The sequence below is a fragment of the Pelobates fuscus genome, chromosome 6 (genome assembly GCF_036172605.1).
Source record: "Pelobates fuscus isolate aPelFus1 chromosome 6, aPelFus1.pri, whole genome shotgun sequence".
Lineage (NCBI taxonomy): Eukaryota > Metazoa > Chordata > Amphibia > Anura > Pelobatidae > Pelobates > Pelobates fuscus.
The window spans coordinates 290,350,272-290,367,947 of record NC_086322.1 but is presented as its reverse complement, the minus strand read 5'-3'; the positions used below and the strand labels follow the sequence as shown (position 1 = coordinate 290,367,947).

Sequence of the window (17,676 nt, the reverse complement as noted above, 5' to 3'; positions counted from 1 at the left end):
TTATTAATTTTTTGTTTTCATGTGCGTGTAATTGTTTTTTGTTATGTTTTAATGCTGAACAAAAGTCCCAATGGTCTTTTCTGTAAGGATGCATTAGACTGAGCTGCAATAGATGACTGATTGGTTGAGAGTGTCAGCTGACCGCTTTCAACCTATCACAGCGCCCATTGTTGGTATGAGCTAATATGACTACAAGGAAGTGTGTAATATCTTGAACTGGACTATGGGTCACCAGGGACCCTTATTTAGTGTAAAAATGCACAAAAATGGTTTCACATTAAATGAGGGGCAGCAGGGCCGGACTGGGAATTAAAAGCAGCCCTGGAAAAAAAATATTTACCAGACCCATAATGCGTTGCGCCAGCCTAGTGTGCAGATAGAGTTAGAAAAGATAACTTAAAATTAAAATTATTACTCCAACGTGAAAAAAGCACATATAGGCTTCAAAAAAAAAAAAAAAAAAAGAGTGCAGATTTATTTTAAGCAGACGTGCCTTTGCATATAACCAATGTTTCAGTCCAACTACCATGACATATTAAGGAAAGCTTGGTAATGGGACTGAAATGGTGAATGTATGTAGGGCACAACTGTTAAAAATGACGTTATCTTGTTTATTTTGAGGTCCTGTGGGTGCGCTCTTCACTTTAAATATGTTATTGTGCTGGATTATGCACCTAGCAACAAGACTGGGCCAATATCTGCTTATTACATATTGTACATATCAATGACATTTCTTAGTGTATTATGCATATATAAATGTACATTAATATATGTGTAAATATAATAGGCATAATTATATATATATATATATATATATATATATATATATATATATATATATATATATATATATATATATATAAATCAGTGGCGGATCCAGAGCCTGATCTCAGGAGGGGCACCTATAGATTATTTAAAGAAATAATCCATGCACAATAACCACTACTGCTCTGTGTAGTGGGTATGGTGCCAGGAGTGCCGGGACCTGCTCCCAGAGTAAGTAGTCAAACCGTTTAAGTACAGTTTGACAACTTACCTGAGGTCTGCTGGGATATGGGGCTGTAGTAGGGTATAGGAGCAGTGGTGCAATGTGTGTGAAAGGTTCAGTGTGTAGGGTGCGTGGGGCAATGTGTGTGTGTGTATGGGGGGGCAGTGTGTGAATGTGTATGGTGTGTGTGGGCAGTGTTTGTATAGGGCTAGAGTTCACTCTCACCACTTGGACCACCAGGAATCCCTGGTGGTCGCAGTGGTGAGAGTGAACTCTAGCCCGTAGCTCCAGGGCTAGAGAGTTTCCCTGTGGCACTCTCCCTCCCCTCTGTCTCTCTATTCGCCCCTCTTTCTCCCCTTGTGTCTCACTCTCCCCCCTCTGTCTCTTTATCCCCCTTTCCCTGTGGCACTCTCCCTCCCCCTCTGTCTCTCCCCCCTTGTGTCTCACTCTCCCCCCTCTCCCTGTGGCACTCTCCCCCCCTCTGTCTCTCTCTCTATTCATCCCCCTCTGTCTCTCTCTCTCTCTTCACCCCCCCCTGTCTCTCTCTCTCTTCACCCCCCCTCTGTCTCTCTCTCTCTTCACCCCCCCCCTCTGTCTCTCTCTCTCTTCACCCCCCCCGTCTCTCTCTCTTTTCACCCCCCCCCGTCTCTCTCTTTTCACCCCCCCCCGTCTCTCTCTTTTCACCCCCCCCCGTCTCTCTCTTTTCACCCCCCCCCCGTCTCTCTCTTTTCACCCCCCCCCCGTCTCTCTCTTTTCACCCCCCCCCCGTCTCTCTCTTTTCACCCCCCCCCCGTCTCTCTCTTTTCACCCCCCCCCGTCTCTCTCTTTTCACCCCCCCCCCCGTCTCTCTCTTTTCACCCCCCCCCCCCGTCTCTCTCTTTTCACCCCCCCCCGTCTCTCTCTTTTCACCCCCCCCGTCTCTCTCTTTTCACCCCCCCCGTCTCTCTCTTTTCACCCCCCCCCTGTCTCTCTCTTTTCACCCCCCCCTGTCTCTCTCTTTTCACCCCCCCCCTGTCTCTCTCTTTTCACCCCCCCCCCGTCTCTCTCTTTTCACCCCCCCCCGTCTCTCTCTTTTCACCCCCCCCCGTCTCTCTCTTTTCACCCCCCCCCTGTCTCTCTCTTTTCACCCCCCCTCTGTCTCTCTCTTTTCACCCCCCCTCTGTCTCTCTCTTTTCACCCCCCCTCTGTCTCTCTCTTTTCACCCCCCCTCTGTCTCTCTCTTTTCACCCCCCCTCTGTCTCTCTCTTTTCACCCCCCCTCTGTCTCTCTCTTTTCACCCCCCCTCTGTCTCTCTCTTTTCACCCCCCCTCTGTCTCTCTCTTTTCACCCCCCCTCTGTCTCTCTCTTTTCACCCCCCCTCTGTCTCTCTCTTTTCACCCCCCCTCTGTCTCTCTCTTTTCACCCCCCCTCTGTCTCTCTCTTTTCACCCCCCCTCTGTCTCTCTTTTCACCCCCCCTCTGTCTCTCTTTTCACCCCCCCTCTGTCTCTCTCTTTTCACCCCCCCTCTGTCTCTCTCTTTTCACCCCCCCTCTGTCTCTCTCTTTTCACCCCCCCTCTGTCTCTCTCTTTTCACCCCCCCTCTGTCTCTCTCTTTTCACCCCCCCTCTGTCTCTCTCTTTTCACCCCCCCTCTGTCTCTCTCTTTTCACCCCCCCTCTGTCTCTCTCTTTTCACCCCCCCTCTGTCTCTCTCTTTTCACCCCCCCTCTGTCTCTCTCTTTTCACCCCCTCTGTCTCTCTCTTTTCACCCCCTCTGTCTCTCTCTCTTCACACACCCCCCTCTGTCTCTCTCTCCTTTCACCCCCCTCTGTCTGTCTCTCTTTTCACCCCCTCTGTCTCTCTTTTCACCCCCTCTCTCTCTCTTTTCACCCCCTCTCTCTCTCTTTTCACCCCCCCTCTGTCTCTCTCTCTTTTCACCCCCCCTCTGTCTCTCTCTCTTTTCACCCCCCCTCTGTCTCTCTCTCTCTTTTCACCCCCCCTCTGTCTCTCTCTCTCTTTTCACCCCCCCTCTGTCTCTCTCTCTCTTTTCACCCCCCCTCTGTCTCTCTCTCTCTTTTCACCCCCCCTCTGTCTCTCTCTCTCTTTTCACCCCCCCTCTGTCTCTCTCTCTCTTTTCACCCCCCCTCTGTCTCTCTCTCTCTTTTCACCCCCCCTCTGTCTCTCTCTCTCTTTTCACCCCCCCTCTGTCTCTCTCTCTCTTTTCACCCCCCCTCTGTCTCTCTCTCTCTTTTCACCCCCCCTCTCTCTCTCTCTTTTCACCCCCCCTCTCTCTCTCTCTTTTCACCCCCCCTCTCTCTCTCTCTTTTCACCCCCCCTCTGTCTCTCTCTCTTTTCACACCCCCCTCTGTCTCTCTCTTTTCACACCCCCCCCATGTCTCTCTCTTTTCACACCCCCCCTGTCTCTTTTCACACCCCCCCCTCTGTCTCTCTTTTCACACCCCCCCCTCTGTCTCTCTCACTCTTCACACACCCCCCTCTGTCTCTCTCTCTTTTCACCCCCCCCCTCTGTCTCTCTTTTCACACACCCCCCTCTGTCTCTCTTTTCACACACCCCCCTCTGTCTCTCTTTTCACACACCCCCCTCTGTCTCTCTTTTCACACACCCCCCTCTGTCTCTCTCTTTTCACACACCCCCCTCTGTCTCTCTCACTCTTCACACACCCCCCTCTGTCTCTCTCACTCTTCACACACACCCCTCTGTCTCTCTCACTCTCTTTTCACACACACCCCCGTCTCTCTCTCTCTATTCGGATGCTGCTGGGGTTTGTGGGAACCGCGAGGGAGCATGGTAGAGAGACATGCTCCTCCCTCAGCCCTCAGCATTAGGTGTGCCGCCGGACCGGTGAGGCTGCAGCGTGCAATGCGGCCGCCTGCCGGCCGGCCCCCTCAAAGTGTGTGCCACCGGACCGGCCACCCGGTGGCACATATATTGCCAGAGCAGCCCCCAGGTGCCGCGGCCCACCGGGAAATTTCCCGGTATCCCGGTGGGCCAGTCCGGCCCTGAGGGGCAGTGCCAGGGGACTCCAGGCACTATAACTAATTTGATGAGAACTAAATGGTTCTAGTGCCCACTATGTCCCTTTTAGCTTTAATTTATTTTATTTAAATGTTTACACAAACTTACTCTTTCTGTCCCCATGGGATAGGATCCACTTTAAAGTTGGCAAAGAGGTGAGGATTGTATCTGACCTCTACATAAATAACTCCTTCATTGGCTTTCGTCTCCACAAACTCATAGGCGATCCTTTTTACTGCCTCACGATCACCACTGAAGGATTTAAAAAAAAAAAAAAAAAACACATTTTTTTTTATCAGTGTTTTCGTTAAATGGACATAGATCGCAGATAATAAAAATGTAAAATAAAGATACCCAGCAATAAATTTAGGGGGGTTAATCAGCCATCAAAGTGAAAGGGTAACATGTCGACATATATGTGCCTTTCTCAAGTCTAGATTGCAGATATACACTTTGTAAACGGTATCGGAGTCTGTGTGATGAAATAGATGGTTGCCTAAGGAGACGCTGCTTTGCCAAGGTGTAGAAATTGGTAAAACACCCATTGAGGAAAAGCCTTACCCGCTGCCCCCACACTTATTTTCCTTCCATACCTCACTCACAAAGCCTTTAAAATAACTTCGACATCTTTTAGGGATCTGATGCACCTACCATCTTTCCGCTGTAGAATGCCTGGGATGAAAACTCATCTTATCTGGTAACCTTGGGGTGCATAGAATCCCGACAGCTATTTGAGAATATGGATTGCAAGTTAAGAGGATATTCTGTGACTTCATCCACCTGTGATCCTACATGGTCCCTTTACCTGGCATATCAGGTGAGCTTATGGAACCCTCTATCCCATCTGGTTATGATGACTTCACATGAGGGACGTTAATGTGGGACAGATTAATATAAGTGGTGGGAACACACCGAAGATAAATGGACTAACCGGTGGTAAGCACTGTTGTGATTTTGGAATACAAGTAGTGTTTATTTCCAATGGGCAGACATTCTGAAAATAGAATATTCCATTACCTGGTCCTAGGCCAATGACTGTGGAGATTATCATCATCAACTGTTGTCGGTTTGAGATGTTAATCTGACCCAACGGGATCTCCCACTATCAAAAACTCACGTGTGCATTCACAAAATCTGGGGTCTTCTTTTTTTATGGTATGTAAGCCAAACTTTCTTTCTATAAATTTGCACGCCAACTGATTTTCTTCCAACATTCTGCATTCCAAGATGTTTTACAAATACGATTTGAAAGGAACACAGTTAGCTGCCTCTATTCTAATACAAATATTTACTTACGCAACAGCCGGCATGTAAATGTTGAATTTGGATAGAAACTCTGTGAGGTTTCCAGGGGTTTTGCAAACCACTTTCTCCAGAAGACCCTCCGTACACTCTCCACCTGGTATCTCCATCTGTTTCTTTCTAGGGAAACATTGATGATGATCTGTTGATTATAATTGTACTGGATATTGTGTTATAACTGCATTAATGGAAAATGTTAAACACCAACACATGTTGGGTGCAATGCGTTCATTAGTTTGAAGTTAGTTGGTTACTTGTTTTTTTTGTTTTTTGTTTTTTATTATTTCTATGAATCTTCAACTTTCTTTAACGTGTTTTTGCTCGAGTAAACCATAGCACGCTATGAAAGTTAATAACATTATGGGATGTTATTGTACTACATGTAGATTGTAACGTTCACTTATTAATGAAAAGCAAGAAAAATATGTATTCTCTAGTTATGGCAAAAATGATACTTTCATTCAAGATATAGCGGTATTCCTTAAATATGTTAAAGGAACACTATAGTCACCAAAACAACTTTAGCTTAATGAAGCAGTTTTGGTGTATAGAACATGCCCCTGCAGCCTCACTGCTCAATCCTCTGCCATTTATTAGTGAAATCACTGTTTATACAGCCCTAGTCCCACCTCTCTACTAACGCAGCCTTCCTGAACACTTCCTGAAAAGAGTCATCCAATGTTTACACTTACTTTATTGCAAATTCTTTTTAATTTAGAATTTCTGATCACCTGCAATGTTAATAGCTTGATAGACCCTGCAGTACTCTCCTGTTTGTAGTTAAAGTTCAATTTACAGAGCAGGAGATTCAAACTTTAAAAGTGACTTACATCTGATTGAAAATGAAACCATTTTATTTTCATGCAGGTTGTGTCAGTCACAGACAGGGGAGGTGTATATATCACATTTATTTCACTCTAACATACCAGAGAATTGAGTAGTGAGGCTGCAGAGGCACGGTTCTATACACAAAAACTGCTTCATTAAAGGGACTCTCCAGTGTCAGGAAAATAATCTGTTTTCCTGGCACTGCAGGTCCCCTCTCCCTCCCACCTCCCATCCCCGGTTGCTGAAGGGGTCAAAAACGGTAAACCCTTCAGTGACTTACCAGAGGCAGCGATGATGTCCCTCGCCGCTGCTTCTTGGTCCGCCCACGCTCCTCCCTTCCCCATGTCATCCGGTGGGGGGAGACAGAACCCTCCCACCGGCGGGGGAGACCTAATGCGTGGCAATGCCGCGCACGCGCATTAGGCCTCTCCATAGGAAAACATTGAAAATGCTTTCCTATGGGGATTTTAGTGACGCTGGAGGTCCTCACACAGCGTGAGGACGTCCAGCGACACTATAGCACAGAAAACCTGTGCTATGAATCAGGAAGTGCCCACTACTGGCTGTCTAGTAGACAGCCACTAGAGGAGGAGTTAACCCTGCAAGGTAATTATTGCAGTTTATAAAATAATTACACTTTAAGGGTTAAGGGTAGTGGGAGTTGGCACCCATACCACTCCAATGGGCAGAAGTGGTCTGGGTGCCTGGAGTGTCCCTTTAAGCTAAATTTGTTTTGGTGACTATAGTGTCTCTTTAATTGTTTTATTTTTATATTACACTATAAGGAGAGCGAGAACAAATTGAGTAGAAAAAGCATTGTATATTGAGGATAAGATAGTTGAAGGCAGTTGACATAAAGATAAGTAAAAATAAGCATGACTTCTAGTTGGTGGCTAGAACGTTTAGAAACGATGACAGGAAGTGCTACTTTACAAACAGTATAGCAGATTCCTGGATTGGCCTTCAAATGGATACAGGAAAAGATAACTCCGTTACCTTGTGTTGGAATTAAGCCACCGCTTTTTTTGGCCCACATTTTCACAAATTTAGTTTTCTGGTTATTGTGATTTGTAGGTTGTATTTTTTTTCTCCATATGGAAAAAAACCTTCATTGTTCTTTAATAAAATAGGAAACATCTTCCAAGGGTATTACTATATCAATCCCTATGAGCTCCGAGATGGTTATCTCTGATACTTAAAGGGACATTCTAAGCAACAGTCTCACTACAGCTTTGGGTAGAGCTTATAATATAAATAACATGCTGCTGAGTATACAGTCCAAGACAAATAACTTACTTGGCAAAATACAAGATAGTTTCTGGTCTTATGGTCGCATCCAAGTGAACATGCAATTCCACCTGCAGGAACAAAGTTATAAACCGTTTCAGAGTTAGAGTGATTGGGGGAATTTACTTAAACCAGTTCAATGGCAAAAAAAAACATTTAGCCTTCCATTCAGGAAACTTGTGGTTGCTGGAGCTTACAACTGAAACATCTGTTGCTATTATGCACTAACTAGGTGTAGATGTCCTTTACAGCAGTTTTCTCCAACCCAGTCCTCATGGACCACCAACAGTCCAAGTTTTATCAGTATCTGCATTGGAATAAAACAGGGAAATACATAAATCCTGGACTGTTGGTAGTCCACGAGGACTGGGTTGGAGAACACTGCTTTACGGGACATTTCTCTGCTGATATAATGCCTATTTAATGCTATGCAGAATAAATAACGGTTCAGGCACTCCGGGACAACACGAATTGCAGCATCTATCTTGGAAGGGAGGCCTGGCCGCCCTGGCTTCAGAGCACCTGGGTTATTTGCTGAGTGCGGTATCCAGTACGTCTATACTAATTAATGCTATGGGCTTCTCTTTCTGAAGATAATCCAATATAAATTGAGAATATTATCTAACATCCAGGGCTCTAGCCCAGAGATGTGTCTACCGCGAGGCAAACAAGGCATTTGCCTAGGTCGGCAAAAATCGCCACCCCCAAATGCCCAGGCAAATACCTTGTTTGCCTCGTTTTATGGGAGGCCCAAGATCTGACCGGCTGACCACCTTTGGACTCACCCGGGCGGGCGGCGAGGGAGCACTTTCCCCTGAGCTCGCCCTGCTCCCTCATGCGACCCGCAGTAATGCCGGGAGCCACCATATTTGTCATATTCCGGCTCCCGAAATCACTCTGCGGCGCGCAAGGGAGCTGAGCAGAGCAGAGCAAGCTCAGTGGAAAGTGCTCCCTCGCCTGCCTGCCTACATGTCCGGCCGCCTCTCTGCCCAGCAGCCCCACTGGACCCAGGTGAAAAATCCACCCAGCTATCCCAAAAGTAGGGAGGCTGGGTGGATTTCAATTATAATAATTGTGTGTGGGGGGAAATGTGAGTGTGTGTCAGTGAGTGTAAGAGTGTGTCAGTGAATGTGAGTGAGTGTGTGTGTCGGTCAGTGTGTGTCCGAGTAATAGTGTATGTCTGTCTATCAGTGTGTCAAATCAGTGAGTGTGTGTTTGTCATTGTTTGTCAGTGTATATGAGAGTGTGTGTCTGTCAGTGAGTGAGCGTCTGTCAGTCAGAGTGCGGCACAAATCCTAAATACACCACTGCTCTAGCCCTAAATTTTATTAAAGACACGGAGGCTCCTATTATGCATATCTCTTTCTTTATTTCCTCAGCAGCAAAGATAGAGGAATATAAATATTATCAAAATGAAAGAAAAAACTGTACAGGCATAACGAGTAGCCAATCACATAACAGAGGAAGTAGCTATATAAGTCCTGTGTCTCCCACAATCCCCCTCTTTCTTTGCTGCTTCCTCAGACAGCTAAGTATTTTACTTGAGCTCTCCTACTCATTGCATTTTATTTACTTGTGATTCAGGTTTTGCTTATGCTTTGTTTCATTATTGTCGTTTTTATTTATCGTTGATTACTATCTAGTACCTACATCGTTGGTGTATTTGGGGGTTCCCCTAGAGGCTTTGCCCGCCGCCGCGGGCTGTTTTCCCCTCCTACCGCCCCTGTTGCCGCTTCTCGGCGCTATCTCAGCCGCGTGGCCCTTTCTCGGTGTACGCGACTGAGTGTGCTCGTTTTCCCCTCTCGCGGGCTGCCCACGCGGGTAGGTGCACGCGCCCCTTCCCCCGCCTGGAGCCAGTCCACGGGCACACCCTGACACGTGCGGCGGCCATTTTGGGCGATCATTCGTTTCACCCTGCTGTGCCGTGCGGTCGGTCCCTTTCCTATGGGTCCCCTTGCTACACCAACGATCAGGTTTAGCCTTATTTCTGTTCTGCTGGGTTAATCAACCCATTTCTAGTATTCAGTTTTGCTTCTCTTGTACCTCACTATGCAGGATAGCAAAGATGGGCCTACTGTCACCTCTGGGGATTTTACGATAGATAATCCCGAGGGCGCTATGGCCTCTCAGGAGCTCCAGGCCTTGTTAGAAGCTACTATGGCTTCTTCCCTTGAAAAGGCTATTGCCTCCGCTATGGGGACTGTCTCATCCTCCTTTGCCCAGTCACTTCAGTCTGTGCTCTTGCCTTCTATGGCTGCCCCTAACCCCCTGGGTGTGGGGTCCCCTTCCCCTGCCCTAACTGTGCCGGGTGCCCGTAAGGCGAAGGCAAAGGCTAGACGTCTCGGGTCCCACTCCTCGATGCAGGCTTTGCCTGTCATGATTGACACGCCTCTGGCGGTCGCAGATAGCGCGCATCCCACGCGCACAAGAGCCCCTGGCCGGGCTAAAAAGGCTAGATTGTGGAAACGGGCTAGAGCCCTGGATGATGGGTCGGATACCGACCGGAGTGTGGACAATGATTCCGATGTTATGGAATATGACTCCTATGGGGAGGACGAGTCTGGCGAGGATCAACCCCTTACGGGTGTCACCCCTTCTGGGTCCTCTGCCGTCCCCCGTAGAAAAGTGCCAGACCCCGCTGGGGATAATGAAAAAGGGCTTTTAGACCCACAGGGGAACCCCCTGTTTGACTCGGACGACCTGCGTCACCCGCGGTCTGCCGAATGGGTCCCTCCGGACCATATCGCCCAGTATGTGGCTAAGAGGATTCGCACGCCTCTGTCAAAGGAAGGCCGCAATAAATTGCGTGCCGAATGCCCACGACCTTCCCTCCCTGGCGCTGCCTGTAAGACCCCTGACGTGGACCCTCAAATTGCCCAATTTCTTAATAAGTCTGGGTGGAAGCCTAAAAAGGGTCTTGATCACTCCCTGAAAGGGTGCCAGGATAAAATTCTGGATACGCTGGGCCCCCTGTCTAAGCTGTACGAGCTCCTTGAGGCAGCCCGTAATGGCGACTCAGTTCTAGATATGGATGTGGCCATCGGGTGGGTCCAGCGAGCTATATGCCTTGTGGGGAATGCCAACACGGCTATGTCTTCCGAGAGACGCAAGGCTATTCTCTTGAAAATAGACCCTAAACTGGCTGCTATGACCGTAGCTGAACCTGACTCAGCCGATGAGGGGATGTTGTTCGGCACATCCTTTGTGAAGGACATGGGGTCCTATGTAAAAACCTTTACGGCTATTGACAAGGCGCAAGCTAATATGAAGCGCGTCTTCGCGCCCAAGGTTTTCGGTGGGGCCGGGCGTAGCAGGAACCGTCCTCCCGGCCGTGGTTTCCGAGGCTCATTCCGTGCCAACAGAGGTTCCTTTTTCCCCTCTCGAGGGCTCCAGGACCCGAAAACGCCTCCTTTCTTCCCGGCTAGAGGGAGATCGTGGGGCTCTAGATACCCCCGTGGTGGGTCGTCGGGCAGACGCCCTTATGGTGAGTACCCCTTCTTCCCTTCTCGATCAGGTTCGGGTGGCGGGGAGGCTAGCCTTATTTTACCCAAGGTGGGCAGTTATTACCTCAGATGCTTGGGTTCTGCAATGCGTAAAGGGTTACCAACTAGATTTTGTTTCCCTGCCTGTCCAAACGTATACCCCCAGGGAATTGTCCCTCCCACAGGAGCAGGACGCGATGATCTCCGCGGAAGTCGCGGAGATGTTCTCAAAGGGCGCCATCGAAGAATTGCCGTTCGCCACTCCAGGCTTTACGAGCAATCTCTTCCTTGTACCCAAGAAAGGGGGCGGTGTCCGCCCAGTGATAAACCTTCGCCCTCTCAACGCCTTCCTACGCTACCAACATTTCCAGATGGAAGGCATCCATTGTCTCAGAGACCTTCTGAGACAGTCGGATTGGATGGCCAAATTGGACCTGAAGGATGCGTACTTCACGGTTCCAATAGCGATAGAATCCAGGGACTACTTGCACTTCACCTGGCACGGACGGCGTTGGCGTTTTACATGCCTTCCGTTCGGCCTCTCCTCGGCTCCTTGGTGTTTCACCAAGGTTATGAAGCCGGTGGTGTCGTTCCTCCGTACCCGAGGGGTTCGACTAATTATTTACCTGGACGACATCCTGATCATGTCACAGTCGTTGGAATGCCTGAAGTTGCATTTAGACTGGACGATCAACCTCTTACAGAACCTAGGTTTTCTGGTAAACTGGGACAAGTCGGTCCTGACACCCGCCCAGTCTATGGAGTTTCTGGGGTTCCAGGTGGATTCCGTGCGGCAGTTCCTGTACTTGCCAGAATCCAAGATAAAAGCCATCCAGAAGGAGCTCCGTCGAGCTCTTCGCGCTTCGGACTTGTCAGTCCGGCAGTTGGCGAGGATCATCGGCCTGCTGGCCTCCTCCATTCAGGCGATATTCCCAGGCCCCTTACATTACCGGGCTCTCCAGCGGCTCAAGGGGTCACACCTACGTTCGGGTCGATCGTACGAATCCCGACTTTGTCTGGACGAGGAGTCCAGAGACGAGCTGGTATGGTGGTTGGCACACATGGAAGCCTGGAACGGAAAAGCAATTTTCGGTTCCGTTCCGGACGTGGTCATAGAATCAGATGCCAGCTTGCACGGCTGGGGGGCTCGTTGTGGCGACATTTCCACGGGGGGCAGATGGTCCGACGCAGAGAAGTCGTTACACATCAACTGCCTAGAACTTCTGGCGGGGGCCTTTGCGATTCACAGCCTTACCCCTGGAAGGGCGAACTGTTGTGTTCTCCTCAAATTGGACAACGTATCGGCAGTCCGATACATAAATCACTTGGGCGGAACCAAGTCCAAAATGTTGGCTCTGCTGGCGAAGGACTTTTGGCAATTCTGCCTCCTAAACAACGTCTCGGTGACGGCGGAACATATTCCGGGTCTGGACAATTCAGGTGCGGATTGGAACTCCAGACATTTGAGAGACTCGGGAGACTGGCATTTGCACGCCTCGGTCTTCCAAAGCTTAAACAGGCTGTGGGGTCGGTTCGAGATGGACCTGTTCGCATCTCGACTGAACACTCAGTTGCCGAGGTTCTACAGTTGGAGACCGGACCCGGCGGCAGTGGCGACGGATGCCTTTCTTCAAGAATGGCCTCCAGGCCACCTGTATGCCTTTCCCCCATTCAACATGATCGCTCGTACGATCTCGAAGCTGGTTCGTCACGACTGTTGTCTGACCCTGATCACCCCTCTGTGGAGATCACGTCCGTGGTTCCCTCGTTTGATGGAGTTGTCCATAGACTTCCCTCGTCTGTTGCCGAACTTCCAGGACCTCCTTCTGGATCCGGATGGGAACTCGCACGAATTGGTGCTCCAGCACCAGTTGCCCCTAGTAGCATGGTTCCTTTCAGGGGACGCTGGCTTGTCCCTGACGTTCCACAGTCGACTCTCTTGCTCCTCGATAACGCCTGGGCTCCGGGCACACGATCAGCTTACCGAGCTGCATGGAAGTCTTGGTCTGATTGGTGCATGGAACGGGCAGTGGATCCCATATCTGCCCCTCTCCATTTGATCCTGGGGTTTCTTACAGCCCTGTTCGACTCAGGCAAGGCGTACAGGACTATCAATGTTTTTCGATCGGCCATATCGGCCGGTCATGGTGGTTTGGAAGGTGTACCCATCGGCAAACACCACCATATCTAGGAGAACTAAGTCGGCGTCCAAATCCTTCGTATATCCTAGATTCCCGTTGTGTCCGGCGCTCTGCCCGGTGGATTGTTTGAAGGCCTATCTAGAGGCTACACGTACGGTGCGCTCATCTGAACGCCATCCCCTATTCATTTCGTTTAAGGCTCCTCATCGCCCAGTATCGACTCCGACGCTGGCGCGTTGGATTCGTTGGCTTTTATCCCTAGCGGGTATAGACACATCTGTCTTTACGCCTCATTCTGTAAGGGGTGCTATGGCTTCGAAGGCATCCACAGTTGGTTGCCGCCTGGAGGACATCATGCGCGCAGCGGACTGGTCCCGAGAGTCGACCTTCAGAGACTTCTATTTCAGACCAATTGAACACGTCGCATCTCAGGTGATAGCACAGCTTTAAACTTGCATAATAGGAGCCTCCGTGTCTTTAATAAAATTCCTAGATTTTACTAGTAACATGACGTAAAGTCATGATTTTATTAAAGACACGGAGGCGAGTATTATTCCCTCCCACCCTCCCGGTGTGGATTTGGGATTGGAGATGCTTCGATGCAATACAAGTACGTGGGCAATTGGGTCTGTATTGAGTTCATGTTTTTGTACTGTGTAGTCTTATCATGCTTAGATGATTTGACAGTTTTATATTGATTTCTAATCATGTATATATTCTATTTCAGAATCATGTTTCATGTAGATCCCTCACGTTTATGTTTGGTAAGTCTACAGTTTGAGTTTGGAAATTACCATATTTTTCTATCTTTTTTAGCTTGAAGTTCTCGTTTTGTTTCCCGTTTCCTGTTTGGATCAAGTGGGACATCGTTTATCTTACCTGGTCTTCGGTTGCGCAAGAAAGAGGGGGATTGTGGGAGACACAGGACTTATATAGCTACTTCCTCTGTTATGTGATTGGCTACTCGTTATGCCTGTACAGTTTTTTCTTTCATTTTGATAATATTTATATTCCTCTATCTTTGCTGCTGAGGAAATAAAGAAAGAGATATGCATAATACTCGCCTCCGTGTCTTTAATAAAATCATGACTTTACGTCATGTTACTAGTAAAATCTAGGAATTCTTCTCACACCTCTTTATCAGTAACTTGAATTTTAACAGACTTCATTAACAGTCATTAATCACGTTTAACCAGGAAGGTGGATTACATTCTGACAGTGCCAATAGCCAGGAAAAGTCTCGTAAAATAAAGCAAACCCTTCATTATCCTTAATTTGAGTAACAGGCAAGAATAGGCATATTACATAGTTATATGGGCTGAAAAGAGACATGTGTCCATCAAGCTCAGCCTTTCTCACATCTGTTTTTGCTGTTAATCAAAAAGAAGGGGAAAAAAAAACAGTTAGAAGAGCTTCCAATTTTGCAACAAACTAGGAAATAAAATCCTTCAGAATTGCAGTCCGATCTCTCCTCGGATCAATAAATTGTATCCCTGAATATTGTGTTTTTGCAAGTATTCATCCAGTTGCTGTTTAAACATCTGTACAGAGTCCAATAAAACCACTTCTTCAGGCAGAGAATTCCACATCCTTATTGTTCTTACTGTAAATCTGCACGACCTCGTGCCCCATGTACACTCCTGTTTATGAATAGATTTCCAGACAGTGGTTTGTATGAATGGGACGTCACGTACCTGCAGTAATCTGCAAATATCCTTTCTGGTAATCGTAAAATATATTCTAAATAAAAATGATTCAGAGATATTTATGTGCTAAATATTTTCACAATTATAACTATTCAGATCAGACCTGTCTGTGAATTCTGCTGCGTGTGAGAAAGCGTATCAGAACTGCGTTTGTATAAAAATAATTAATTACCTCTTTAAAGGACCACTCTAGTGCCAAGAAAACACTTGTTTTCCTGGCACTAGAGTGCCCTGAGGGTGCCCCCACCCTCAGGGACCCACTCCCGCCGGGCTCTGGGGGGAGGAAGGGGTTAAACTTACCTCTTTCTCCAGCGCCGGGCGGGGAGCTTTCCTCCTCCTCTCCTTCCTTGCGACGTCATCGGCTGAATGCGCATGCGCGGCAGGAGCCGCGCTCGCATTCAGCCGGTCGCATAGGAAAGCATTTACAATGCTTTCCCATGGACGCTTGCGTGCTCTCACTGATTTTCACAGTGAGAATCACGCAAGCGCCTCTAGCGGCTGTCAATGAGACAGCCACTAGAGGATTTGGAGGCTGGATTAACCTTCAGTATAAACATAGCAGTTTCTCTGAAACTGCTATGTTTATAAAAAAAAAAAAAAAGGGTTAATCCTAGAGGGACCTGGCACCCAGACCACCTCATTAAGCTGAAGTGGTCTGGGTGCCTAGAGTGGTCATTTGACATATTGAATACCAACACTTTTTGTATGATTACTGCTGGCCCACTATTGTTCTCTTATTGTTGTGCGCAACAGCAACCAGAGCATTATTTGTATCATCCTTTTATAATATACCAAAGCGCTGCACATTCTTTCCCCATTGTTGTGTGCAACAACAGCTGTTAGATAATTATTATAATTAATTTTATAAAGCGCCAACAGATTCTGCTATTAGATTATTATTTTTATACTTTATAAAACAACAAACACTGTTTGAAGGAGACTATTGTGCCAGGTCCCCCATGTTTTAACCCTTCAGATGTAAACATAGCAGTTTCAGAGAAACTGCTATGTTTACATTGCAGGGTTAATCCAACCTCTAGTGGCTGCCTTCCTGACAGCTGCCATAGGCGCTTCTGCGACGCTGGATGCGAAAATCACATCAAGTGTGCAGAACGTCCATAGGAAAGCATTGAGAAATGCTCTTGCCGCGCATGCACATTCCACTCCGATGCTGACATCGGCGGGGGACGAGAGGTCACCAGAGCAGAGGGAGCCCGGCGCTGGATTAAGGTAAGTGGCTGAAGGTATTTTAACCCCTTCAGCCCAGCGGGAGGGAGACCCTGGGGGTGGGAGGACCCTTAGGATTGTATAGTGTCAGGAAAACGGGTTTGTTTTCCTGACACTATAGTGATCCTTTAAGTATGAATAAACCTCAAGCAGAGGATTGAACACTGCGCTGCAATTATAGCTGATTACTTCTAAATGAATCCTGCTTTAGTTAGCCATATTAATGAAATAAATGATTTCCTCTCTGCTCTGTGTTCGTCTTACCTTGGGCTTATTAAATGTGTGGACCTTTTGCTCCATTGTCCTGTAGTGTGCCGGGTATCTCTCTGAAGTTCTTCAGTTTGGAAGCAGGTTATAAACACAGGTCTTCTGTACCTTGAACTTTCACAAACGTCTTTTTTCCTTGTCAATACATGCAGAGAAAGGAAAGGGCGTGATCACAGTTTATTCCCAGTAAACATTCAAATTCATAAACAGAAAATATTTGAAACTACATCTCCCATGGTGCTTTGGTAGCGTTATGGCACAGGCCAAAATCACAAATCTAATAGCCACACAGACACACTTTATTAGTTACATTTAAACACGCATCTAACAACCAGACATGCTAACATACAGACACGCCAACATGCAAACACACAGACACGCCAACATGCAAACACACAGACATGCCAACATGCAAACACACAGACACGCCAACATGCAAACACACAGACACGCCAACATGCAAACACACAGACACGCCAACATGCAAACACACAGACACGCCAACATGCAAACACACAGACACGCCAACATGCAAACACACAGACACGCCAACATGCAAACACACAGACACGCCAACATGCAAACACACAGACACGCCGACATGCAAACACACAGACACGCCGACATGCAAACACACAGACACGCCAACATGCAAACACACAGACACGCCAACATGCAAACACACAGACACGCCAACATGCAAACACACAGACACGCCAACATGCAAACACACAGACACGCCAACATGCAAACACACAGACACGCCAACATGCAAACACACAGACACGCCAACATGCAAACACACAGACACGGTAACATGCAAACACACAGACACGGTAACATGCAAACACACAGACACGGTAACATACAGACACGCTGTCACGGTGGCGGTCCGGAGACCGGGACCCCTGAGTCAGTCCAGGCGGCGAAGCAAGGACTGAGACCCAGTATGCCTGATGTTCAGAGTAGGAGTCACAGTGTGGAGGTGGAATAGCAGGGTCTGGTGCAGGGTAACCGCACGCCCCCTGGTGTTGAGCACCAGCATTTGTGCAGCCACATACCAAGACCCTGAATGAGCTTAAGCGGATAACAGGAACTAGGAGCTTGGAAATTAAGCAGCCCTCCCAGGAGCTTAATAGGGAGGCTCTGCAGCAAGATTGTATCTAGTACTAGAAACAAGGCAAGACTAGAGATAGGCACTGATGTAGAATTATTAAAAACCTTTATTAAACCTGTATTGAATTAATTAAACCTGTATTGAATTATTGTACTAACTCCATTTTAACTTCATTTCATGACAGAATTTCCTAACAGCATTTAGTATAATGAATAGAGACTGTATTTTCTAGAAGGACATGACTAACACCGGACTTATTGAGTTCCTGTAACATGTAACAAAGTATAGCCAAGGCCATGAGAAAGCTGCTCTAATGA

General features: G+C 47.7%; 1 protein-coding gene across 1 annotated transcript in view; it reads right to left on the bottom strand.

Moving 5' to 3' along the window:
• Window positions 1-16,610, bottom strand: part of LOC134565922 (adenosine deaminase-like) — a 31,526-nt gene extending 14,916 nt beyond the window's left edge. Inside the window, exons 1-4 of the mRNA XM_063425611.1 lie at window positions 16,240-16,610; window positions 7,429-7,490; window positions 5,299-5,424; window positions 4,111-4,254 (exon numbers count right to left, since the gene is read on the bottom strand). Coding sequence (XP_063281681.1) covers window positions 4,111-4,254; window positions 5,299-5,424; window positions 7,429-7,490; window positions 16,240-16,275 — 368 coding nt within the window. The 5' untranslated portion in view covers window positions 16,276-16,610. The remainder of the gene's footprint in view (window positions 1-4,110; window positions 4,255-5,298; window positions 5,425-7,428; window positions 7,491-16,239) is intronic.
• Window positions 16,611-17,676: the final 1,066 nt, after the last annotated feature.